Source organism: Dromaius novaehollandiae, chromosome 3, assembly GCF_036370855.1.
Source record: "Dromaius novaehollandiae isolate bDroNov1 chromosome 3, bDroNov1.hap1, whole genome shotgun sequence".
Taxonomy (NCBI): Eukaryota; Metazoa; Chordata; class Aves; order Casuariiformes; family Dromaiidae; genus Dromaius; species Dromaius novaehollandiae.
In genome coordinates this window covers 24711636-24723988 of record NC_088100.1, presented here as the reverse complement: position 1 = coordinate 24723988, position 12353 = coordinate 24711636, and the positions used below count along the sequence as shown (strand labels likewise).

Here is a 12353-nt window from a genome sequence, read left to right as displayed (position 1 = left end):
CAGGCCCGTTTCCTCATGCAGCTGTGGATTTGCATTACCTTACAGACAACATGGTACTAAGAGCTGTGGTGCCTTAGTGAATTTCTGGGAGATATTATTTTAGAACAATTCACAGCTCCCCTAAAGCATAAGATAGTATCTCTGTCTTAACACTACTAAAGAAGCTGTGACATTTCTGCTTTTCTTATGATGGTAAGAATCTAATGGTGTGCTGGGTTTTTTTTCTGCTGAGTCTTCCTTAGAGTGAGAGGACGAGTGGATACTTGCACCAGTTCTCAGCAGTGGCTGATCCTTACACTGGCGGATCTGAGTTTTCCCTCAGTGGAGGAGCAGAATTGGTGCATTTCATATGGCCCCTTCCGTTTAGATTGCAGTTCAGTGCCTTGCCATATATGGGAGGAGGAGTGAACTTTGTAATTTTATAATTCTACGATTCAGCAGTTACAGAAAAAGCAGGAGGATCTAAAGTTGAGGAAAGATAAAACTGCTTTGAGCACTATTTTAATCTGCTTCTGAAGTCTCCAGTGTTAGCTGACTAAGATAGTCCAGAGACGTTGTAATTGAAAAATGTGTGTGCATGTGTTTGTGCCTTTTGTCATTGTAGAAAGGCATGTTTCTCTCTACAGGTGAGTAGAGCTGGGTTTATCTTGATTACTGGTAGAAAGAAATTGCATGGGAAGGCTTAGAGCTTGTCTCAGGGGATGTGCCATATAAAGCTATCTAGAGCTTTCATGACAAGCTGCCATCAAGCTAATATATAAGCAGTTCATTCATGCTGATTTTTTCAAATGCTGAACTATACTACCAAATACTTTCGTACTGTTTTTATCTAGAGTTTTTTAAAGTTCTTTTCCTATAAAGTACAGAATCAACTTCATTTTTTCGTGGAATGCTGTATAGTTGCTACAAAATACCTCTAATAGAAACTACAGAAAATAAGATCCAAATGTAGCAAAGTATTTCAACTGCAATAGCACAGTGCCCCTGAAAATTCTCCATAAGCAGCTTTCTATAAACTTCTTTCCAGAACTTCCTATTTTCTCTCTCCTATTTGCTGAATGATTATCTTTTATATCCTGTTTACCTTGGTCAGCTTTCTTCCTTGTTAAGGTATAACTGTGTTCTATGACAGTGATGAAAGATCAATGTTTGAAAGCTAAGACCAAAGCCCAAATCAGCAAAGGCTCTGCTTTAGTAAATTACTTATATTAGTGAATTTGTAACTCCTTTTTTCAGGTCCAGGGTTTCCACTGATCACAAGGGAATGTCAAAGGCCAAAATTAGTGTTAGATTCAACAAAGTATTTCAGTTTCTAACTCTGATTTAAACTATTTTGTTAAATCAGGGAACTTACTCTCATTCAGGCATCCAGTTTTTCAGTACGGGCTTCTGACCCTATGCACAAAACATATAAGCTACCAAAATAGTATCACATAACTAAAAGCTACTAATCACCACAAAGCAAACTCATCTACTATCCAAATGCACTCACCTTATAAGGATGACAACTTGTTCCTCCTTTGGAAGGACAGAGGGAAAAATCTTTTAAATTGCATTTTGTGAGAAATTTTAGACTGCATGTGCTTGGCCCAGTTGATGAACTTTGAAACAGATATCACAAGTTTTCTGTGAAATGTAATTTTAAAATAAGCAAAGCATTTTTAATATGCCTCCATTAATTTTATGGGTTCTGTTTGCTTGTTCGCTCTGCTACAATGACTTGAGGAAGACTATTTTAGTGATCCTAACTTTGAATAGTATACTATTCTTTTTCAATTTACTTTATATGCTAAATTGTGAGTATATTTTTGTATTAAAATGCCAATATTTAATTCTTTTGTTTGCAAATGAATGCTATTGAAATACAGAAGGACGCAATTAACTTTCACTCTTTGAAAGAGGGTCCTTATTTCCCAGTGCCATCACCCACTTTCAGCATAACTGTATAGTAGAGCATTTCAAGCCTTTCTGAAATAGGGCTTTAGGCATGTAACATGCAAGTCTTCCATTCTGTTTCTTCTTTTTCCTTCAGGTGTCTGGCTGGGCCATATATGTAACAAGTAGAAAAAAGACCAAGCAAAACTCACATAGTTTTAGGTCACCATTATTTAGGAAATATTTTCCATTTACCATATTTAATGGTAATTGATATACCTAAGATGAAAGACACTGACTTAAATTTTTTGAATATGTCATTTAACTGGAATTGATTTCAACCTCAATCCAGTTGAGGTGGCATTATATAGCCACCTGCAGACTATTCATGTTTTCAAAATTGCAACTTCAGATATGAAAGAAATAGAAGAAATCCCTTCAGGAAGAGCATCTTACTCTGTTTCATACCAACAAAGGAAGAAAAACAACTTTGTACTGAGACACAATGGCCAAAGTTTCTTCTAAATAAAGTGTAGTGTTGAATACTACACTGTTTCAGTCTCAAAATACTGTGATCTCAATGTGGAGCATGAAAATAATTTTCTATGGAGAGCTAAATAAAACCAGATCATTTACATATTTTAATTTTAAGTTTAGTTTTAAGTTAATTTTAATTTTAAGTTTTAATTTTAAGTAATATTTTAATTTTAAATTTATAACTAGGTGAATTTATTGTAAATATTTAATACCTACTTTAAGGAATGTTGTACAGTCAAATACTTTTCTTTCTTCTGTGATGTTAAAAGAATACTAGGGATTCTGAATGAATACATACTACTGTTCAGTTAAGCCATTATTAACTGGATATCTATATTAATTACTCAGTATTCATTATTATCAATCATATCTTTACTGTGTTTTTGGCGATGCATATTGCTACTCATGCTTACATTCAGAAATATGTACGCAGGCAAAAACAGTCTAGAAATATTTTCTATTCTTTTACTTTATATATAAATATATGTGATGCCTAAATTTTTAAAAAAGCTTAAAAAAGTGTTTAGTAAACACTTTAGCATAATGTGAAATGAAAACAGAACTTTAAATATAATGCAAATGTACAAACTATATACATATGTTTACTCAGCTACTGCAAGTTTATTGCACAGTTTCTCATATTTATTTGCTGGTTAGTTTATGGAAAAGTTTACCACTCTGAGGGAGAAAACTAGAAAAGTGTCTTAATGCTCTGTTGTTGCATTGTAAAATACTTAGTTTATTAAAATTTTAAAATAACATAAAAAGCTGGACAGCAACAGATATGAGAGAAAAGCACAACCATGCTGTGTTTATAAGATCAGTGAGCAATTCAGCTGTGTATAAAATGCAAATCTTAAACTTTAATTAATATGCCATGCAAATTTGAGCAGCCTACTTTTGCAAATGCTAGTATACCTAAAATGTTTTTAGCATAGTTCTTTTGTCTTTCAAAATATTTGGTTCCAAATAAATTACTTATGATGAGAGAATCTGACTCTCTAGAAGAGAGGAAAATGCACTCTTTTTCCTGAATATCACAGAAGAAATCAAACTGAGAAAACTTTTCCATTCTTTGAAGAAATTACATTTTCTTTCTTAAATATTTTTGTGTTACATGTGGTGTGAAATATTATTTAAGTATATAGTACAAGAAACATAACTCTTAAGATGTTTGATTTCATAGTTAATTCAGACAAAAATAGTTTTGTTTAATCCTACTTCTTAAACAGTACTATAGTATGAGTTATTATTTTCAATATTTTGGAGCAAAGTTTTACTTGTTTTGTCTTCTGCTAACTAAGAGGAGGGGCGGTAATTGTAACTCCTTTTCATGGGCTAATTTCAGAATAAACAAGCTGCTGTCAAATGTGAATATGACCAGTTAACTCTGCTGATTTTAATACTTGACCATATTTTTAATCAAGGAGTAGTTCAAAGAGTTAACTGTAAATTTTGCAAAGAACAGGACTTCCTGTATGACTTCTATTATGTTTTTTTTTTTCCCCCCTGTTTTTCTCTTGTTAAGCTTTATGTGGTGGATACATTCATGGGAAGAGTGGAACTGTTCTTTCTCCAGGTTTTCCTGATTTTTATCCAAACTCCTTAAACTGTACTTGGACAATTGAAGTGTCACATGGCAAGGGTAAGAATCTAGTACGAATTCCATATGCATATATAATCTCTATGTATAAAAACCTCAAACAAGCAGAAAAACACAAGAAAATGCCTTTTTCAGATGGAGGTAAATAAGCGCTTTGTTATTCTCTAAAAAAGAAAAGTTTCAGTTTAATATGTCCAAATACATGTCTTCAAAGTTGCAATGTCTTTAGTTTGTGTTTATTTTGAAAATAAAACATTCTTTGAGCAGTGACCTGAGGAAATTTGTTTGGTTTAGTCCCTCTCAGAAAAATGGGAAGAAAGTAGAAAAGGCAAAATATATGAAAATATTGTTGCTTGTTAAATAGCACTAAAATGTTTAGTGAAAACTACCAAGGCCCTGTTGAAAGGTCTTCTCCATTTGTAATTTTCAAGCAGCACGTTTGCTCAGTGTGTTAGTAAACTTATATTTCAGATGTATAATTTCAGAAATTGTTTATCTCTGTGCTGTATGCCTTGTAGAGCAACACTTCAGTACACAGTTAAGCTTGGCAGTTTATCCATTAGGGATATGTGTAAAAGAACTATGCAGAAAGCCTAGAAAGCACTGATGATGCGTGTTGCATACCACTGACTCAAATTATAATGAGTATATTCCTTTTTTTTATCACATATGGTAAGAAAAGTCTCTGTTATGCATGACATCAATCTGTGAAGTATACTTGATGTTTCACACTGTCTACTGTTTAAAACCTCCTTACAGATAGGATTTTTGTTTAAGATGCATATGACATTTTAAAATGTAATATTTATAAAGAATATTGCCCCCAACACTACGCTGTCATATTTGGAAGCTAGCCATGATGGAAAACTACTCTTTCATTGGTGGACTGGAAATTGATGATTGAAAAGCAATCAAGACTTGAGTAAACAACTAGTCCCAGCCAATATTATCCTGAGTATATGGAAGACTGTACAACACTTTATGTATTTAGTTGTTCTGTATGGGTATTTCCCCCAGGTTGAGATAAAAAGTAGAACTGGTTTTGAGGAAATGCAGAAAGTAAAACGAATCCAAAAATGTAGCTAATTATTAAACAAGAAAGTATCTCTCCTGGTTTAATAGTGAGATGGTGTTAGAGGCTGAAATAAGCTTATTAGAGCAACTTGAATAAAACATACATAGAGAATTTTAAATTTTCAGACTGCTTTGTACAGAAAAAAATGGATCTCATGAGTTGTCTTATGGGAGTGAGCTACACAGGAACTAATCAAACATCTGCAACATATTAAGCCTGTCTGTTTTTTTGCAAATTTTGTTCTGTGAATTTCAGATTTTGTGTTACTTTTTCTAAAAATATTTCCATATCATTTAAAATTTAAGATCTGTATCACCTATGTCTAAGGGAAGAGAAAAACTTGCTTTTAAATACCTTACTGTTCCCTTTTTAAAATATTTTTAAAGGTGTACAGCTGGCTTTTCATACCTTTCACCTTGAGAGCTCTCATGACTATTTGCTCATCACTGAAGATGGCAGCTTCACAGAACCAGTAGCCAGATTAACTGGCTCAGTCTTGCCCCCTACAATAAAAGCTGGCCTCTTTGGAAACTTTACAGCACAACTTCGATTTATATCTGATTTTTCAATTTCTTATGAAGGCTTCAACATAACATTTTCAGGTAAGAAATTCCATTCTGCTAAATGTCCAGAAACTGTTTCCAGGTAATATTTTTACTTGTACATAGGGGAAGCATTGTGAAGCATACAGAAAAAAGTCAACAGAAATATATAGTCTCTGTCTTAGAAGACTGGCTAAGGTTTATATAGGTGACTGACAGATTGAGAAGGAAGCTGTTAGTGATGAGAATCTTTTAATGAGAAGTTTTCCATAGTTCCAGGGAACCCATGAAACAACAGTGTGAAAAAGGCAGCTCAAAGAAAATGGAGGGGGAAAAAAAAGTGCAGAAGCAGAGGGTACTGCTTCAGAAGAAAGGAAAAACTGGTACAGTTACAATAAAGGAAGAATAGAAAGAATGGAAAAGCATTTGTAGGCTAACTCAGAGTCACAGAGGAATTTAAATTGAGACTGATTTTGGAATAGAAAAATATATATAAAACTGAAAGGAATGATTTACTAGGGTTTGATATTTGAAGAAGTTCTGATGTTTTTACAAACTCCCCTTTTAGGGAATTGAAAAATTTAAGTTACTACTTCTTACTTACACTCTGTTTAAACTAGACTGCATTTCACAAGAATTATCTGTGCTTCTTTCTATTACTGGAAAGTAGCATATTTACAGATACTGAATGTGAATGAGCCATCCAGTAGTTAAGATGCTCATGTTTCTTTTTGTGCATGAATATTCTGTGGAAGAAGCACATAAAGAACTAACATACCAGATCCTCATATACCATATTTCAAGAAGAGAGAAATTAAAAATTAACATATTTTATCCAAGATCTGGCAGTGTTGTCAGGTGCACATGGTATTCACAAATAATACATCTCATTTGGCTGGCTTGTTTAAAAAAAAGAAAAAAACTTACTGATTAGAGTAGTGGTGAAGAATTTGCTTATATCAGATGCTGAATTACATTCATTCTGGATACTTTGGACTAACCAAATCAGAGGTCAGATTTCTAGAAGTTTGGAATGTAAATCCAAATATTAAATATTACCTTTGGTAGTTTATTTATAAATAACTTATAATGGTAGAGGGCTATGTAACTTGGAGGAAAATGCACAAAATATCATTATAGGTGTAAGGAGAAAAAGGCTTAGTAGCAAAATATATGGATCACAATTTTTCAATGACAAGCAAAGGTTTATGCTCTATCTACAGCAAATACACAAACAGGTAGGCATCATATATATTAAATAAATGTTCTGAGAAATATTATCAGGTACGTTAATTTTATGTCACAAATGAGCATGACTTTTTTTTTATTTTCACACAATCAGGATGTGTTTCTTCATAGTAAGCAGTGTTTAGTGAGAAGAGCTTAGTCTGAATTGAATGTCACCTGACAAATTTCTGACACTAAACACAGAACTGATAGTACAGAAATCGGTAACGCAAATAGAAAATAAAACATCAAGCCTGCAAAGAATCTTTTTTTCATTCTTATTGTGCCATATATGAACTGTTTTGTTCTGTTCTGCCTTTTGAAAGCATCTTTTGACAACAGAGTGACAGTACAGCTAAGCTTATTTTCCATTATCTTGGCAGTGGAAAAAAAATCCTGCAAAGGTTATAAAGAAAAAAATAACCTTTGCAGGATTTGTTTTTTCCTTCACATTGAAAGAAACTTTCAAAAGTATCAGTGACAGTATATACAAGTTGCATTTATGAAGAATTGAACTAATATACAGCCTATGATTTTTAGGAAAAATGCATGGATAAATATGGCTATTTTATGTATACTGTAGCACAGGTAGATACACATGAATTAATATGTGGCAAATTACATTCTGTTTTTATAACTATCAAAGAAGAGATCTTGTTTTTTTATTAAATCTCTTCCATATAACTGCATTCCTTCCTATTGCATCTTTGTCTGTGCTGTTCATTTATCATAATATCATAAAATAATTCACGTTAAAATTTAATATAATATCTATATAATAACACAATAACAATATATTCATATGATTGTGTAATACTAATATAATATAATAATAGAATAGTAGAAAATAATATACTATAATAATATTATAACAATAAAAATTCAGGTGGGTCTTGAAAAACCTCTAAGGATGGAGACTGCCTAATCTCTGTGGACAATCTGTTCCAATGTGTTAAAAAAGTTTTTCTGTATATCCAGTTGGAACCTCTCTTGTTTCAACTTATGCCTGTTATCACTCATCCTTCCACCATTTGGTATGTGAAGCTATTCATTCCATGAGGTAAAGCTAATAATTTTGAAAGTGCAATTTCATTCTTGTTGAGAAGCATCTTACATCTATTTTACATTCACGTTGTGCTGTCATAAATTAATTCCTAGGAATAAAACAATGTAAAATTGTTTTTCTCTGAGGGATTTTAGATTTTATGTTGTCATTTTTCTGTTTGGAAATGGAAGAGGATATTTTGTCAGAAATCAGATAACCATCTCAGATGGTTTTCAAACACATACCAGCTGCTGTTATCTGCTCAAAACCTCTATGATGGATACATCCTTTAGTGATTAACTGAATAAAGTTAATTATTGCATGAATTCTTTCTATGACTGCAGGGACAATAGCGTATACAGAAAAAAAATACAGAAGAAATCCATATCAGAACAGAGAGATGGGGAAGACATAGTCAAATTAAAACACAAGTCATTTAAAGTTGATACAAGTACTGCACAAAATCAATTTGCCTTTGGAATCAGTGACAAGTTCTTGAGAAAATACAAATAGTTTCTGATAAATACTGATCAAAAGCATTTGATTGGTGATTAAAATTAATACAGTAAATCTGTTTATAGCATAATAACCTTCATTTATAATAATTTACGGGGTATACTAGAATTTTCACATGATTCTGTGACCCACCAAGTTGTGGAAGCTAGTTTGTTATTGGCTGTTTACAGAAATAGCATAATAGAATAGATAGCAGGTTGGTCTGACTCATATAGCAGTTGGCTTCCTTTTTACCTTTTTTACCTGCTGGTTAGGCACCACAAAGGCATCTGTATTTTGGTTTTGGTCTACAGTACAGTTTACATACATTCTAACATGGAAATCTCATATGTAGACATTCAGAAGCTCTGCTGATCACTTCTTCAAGTGATCCTTGAAGAAGTCTAAAATATATTGGAATTTATATTTTTATCAGCAATTTCCCCAAGTGTCTGCCGAAGAATACCTCAGCCTTTATAGTGCTAAGCAGAGGTAGTAGATCATGTGTTTTCAAAACTTAAAACTTTTGTCTGCCTGACCTAATGTGGTTCATAGATCAGTTCTACTGTTTTGGGACCTTCCCACAGGAAGGTTACTATAGGGAAGGATTTCTTTATTTATTTTGTTCAATAAGTCAGCTGTTAAAACACTCATTCAGAAATTTTGGATTAGTTTCTTCCTTTGACTAACTGTTTTTGATCCTATCAATCCAACCTTCAACATAAATGTTTTAGAAAATGGACTACAGAATATTTTAGGATGGTCTAAATGAGAGAAAATAAATATACATAATGTTGGAGACACAAATAATACGGTTCTTTAACTTAAAGGTATTCACTTTAATTGGAGAGGGGTGGGTTTCTTTTTAAATTAATATTTCACTATATTTTATTAAGTGTTTTGGGGAGAAGTCAATAAAATCCATGTCATGATATATCAGTAAGAAGACTTCCCTGTAGGTGCACCGTTCTGTGAAATAGTTCAGGGTCATGAATTTCAGTTAAAGACAAGTGCCTGGCTGAACAGGAGAGGTGACATAAAGAGCAAACTATTTTTCTGTTGTTTATCAGAGGTGACACTCTTCTAAATGATCCCTTGGCTTTTTTGTATCATATTCTGAAGAACAGAAGATAAGTCTTTTTGGGTCAGACCTCAAGTCCATCTTTTGCAACATCTTATCTCTAGCGGTGGTCAGTAGTGAATACATATGGAATCGTGCACAAAAAAGAACAAATATAGAGTGATACTTCCTCAGGATATTCTGTGAGGATGCAGGAATGTGTGGCTCAGATGTTTCCTGAGTTAAGTGCAGCCCCTCTGTATGTAGCAGACCTTATTTTTCCCCATAGATTTGTTCTTTTGATCCGACCTGAATTCTTAGTCATCTAATTCTCTCTTTGCTCTGTATAGAAAGCCTAAAGGGATGTTCCTAATGACTAATATTACCTTTTGGGCTACCTGTATAGGTAAAAGAACTTTACTGTTTCTGATTTTAATTTAATTTCTCACTTATACTATTGCTCTGCTACCAAAATGAAAGGTAGTAAGGTGGACACTGTTTTTTCAGAGTATTTAGACAGAAATGTTAATTGTGATGCAGTTATAAATTGTTCTCTATATGTCATTTTGCCAACTGATAAAATAAATAACCAGTGATTATTCCACAAATTAATTTTTTTTAATTCTTCATATTCCCTGGAAAAAAATGATCCATCAAGAAAAGGCAAGAACAGTTGAACCTACGTCTATATTCTTTTCACATTCATATTGCCAGGTGTAAATGACTTTTTGCTAATTTTTGTTCAATACATATGATGAAAAAAAAGAGCTTGGGATTCATGTTGGCTGGTTTGACATAATATTAATATTTATTGAAACCAACATACATTGTTATTTGTATTTAAGATTCTGTTAGTTATTTATTTCTGTTTAAATAGCTATGGTAATTATTAATTGATAAAGCATGGGAGAAGACATGTTTTTCATGTTGCAACTTGCTAGGTATGAGTCTTCCTTTTCCATGATATTTTTATTGTTACATGACAGAAAAATACCAAAGTGTTTTTATTTGATGGATAGGCCAGCTTTATTTGTTAGTATTCAGGGGGTTATATTTTTGTTTGACTTTTCAGCTGTGTGAATTATAACTAAAAATTCCTTAACTTAATATTCTTTAAATTTCCAACTCTTAATTCTTTCAGTGATTGGATTTACTTTACTGAAAAAGTGTTCTTTTAAAATGTTTTTTTAAAAAATCATGACTTCTTATGAGTGCGAAGAAAGCTGAAAAGTATATACTGTTCTTAATCCAAGAGTACCATTCCCTCTGAGAATAAGGAGAATTCCAGTGCAGGTGTGGTTCTATATAGATCTACTGTTAAACAGGTCATTTAAGTAGGGCTGAAAAGACACTTTAAGAGGCATTTTGGGGGCCCCAGTATGACTCTTTCTTACAACTGTTTTATGTTCATGTAGATTTCCTGAATTCTGTGGATTATTTCTGATTCATAGTTATGAAAGAGAGAACAAATTCAGACTCTTTGAATCTTCTTAAAAAATACATGTATATTTGTTTTAAGTGACACCTATGATATTTCTAAAAGGCATGCAAAAAGAGAGTCCCTGATTGAGAGTATAGTTTTACTTGTGAAGCTCAAGCACATTTTTTGAAAACGTCATCATATGTCTTCTCATTCACTTGACCTTTCATTTGATTTTTGTTAGATTTCTTTTCATTATATAATGAACTTTTAAAACGTGAGTCTTGCTCCTAGCACTGTTTGGGAGTTCAGAGGAAATGAACCAAGAATTATATACAAAGGATGCAATTAAACAAAATTATAGTGAACTACTCATGGTACAAGCTGATTACAGCCCTTGAAATTATGAAAATAAATGTAGTGCGGGTGGGACACAATAGATACATAATTACTGTATATACGACCATAATAGAAATATAGAAACAGCACTGCTTTTAACTAGAGAAAATGGCTCTGAAAGACATGTTTCCAAGTGTTCAATACTGATACTATGCAACTAATTTATTTAACATTTTTTAACATGGACAACTTGTCCCATGTACTTAATCTATAACGTTTTATTGTTTGCAGAATATGATCTGGAGCCTTGTGATGATCCTGGTGTTCCTGCTTTCAGTAGGCGAATTGGTTTTCATTTTGGTGTTGGAGATTCCTTGATCTTTTCTTGTTTCCCTGGATATCGCTTGGAAGGTGCTAATAAACTTACCTGCCTGGGTGGTGGCCGACGTGTGTGGAGTGCACCTCTGCCAAGGTGTGTGGGTAGGTGGTCACATGCTTTCATTTCATTCATCAAATTGTTAACAGCACATGGCATGTATCAGAATACTGGGTAAATAACAAGTCGCTCGGGTTGAAAGGATTGGTCCCCAAGCTTTGCAGACTTTCAAGTCAGTCCAGGATACAACTCGTGCATGTCGCCTACTTAGAGAAGAAATATTAGAAAGGAGAACTTAACAATGATACTAGCTTTTGAACAACTGTAGTTATCAGTTAGAATTTAGTGGAAAATAAGTTCAGAATGTGTTGAGAGATAAAATATAAATACAATAACTGAACTAGATGTGTGCCCTTATTAAAAACAAGGAGAAAGAAAAATTTCCCACTTTATCTTTCAGGGTAAAGAAATAATGTTTAAAACTTTGAGGTGAAAAGAGCCTTTTGTAGAGTCTTCAAGATGGTTTTAAGGCTGATTTTTCATAATGTGTTTTTATTATAATTGTAATTTTTAAAATGCAAATGTGCTGTTGTGAAAAATCAGTAACTATAAGCTCAGACTGAGTGAATAGCTCTTCCTTGGGAGAAACTCTGGGTCTGAATTTATAAAAAACATATGGTTGCTGTATTTGATTTGTAGATTGTTTTTTTTCACATGATGATTGCTGTTTTGCATTACATATGGACTATGCACCATCAC

General features: G+C 32.9%; 1 protein-coding gene across 1 annotated transcript in view; it reads left to right on the top strand.

Annotated features, from left to right (window-relative positions):
- The window catches only part of CSMD1 (CUB and Sushi multiple domains 1), a 1240345-nt gene that overhangs the window by 924646 nt on the left and 303346 nt on the right, over positions 1 to 12353 (top strand). The window contains exons 19-21 of the mRNA XM_026097018.2: positions 3941 to 4057; positions 5477 to 5692; positions 11510 to 11698. Of these exons, the coding sequence (XP_025952803.2) occupies positions 3941 to 4057; positions 5477 to 5692; positions 11510 to 11698 (522 nt within the window). The remainder of the gene's footprint in view (positions 1 to 3940; positions 4058 to 5476; positions 5693 to 11509; positions 11699 to 12353) is intronic.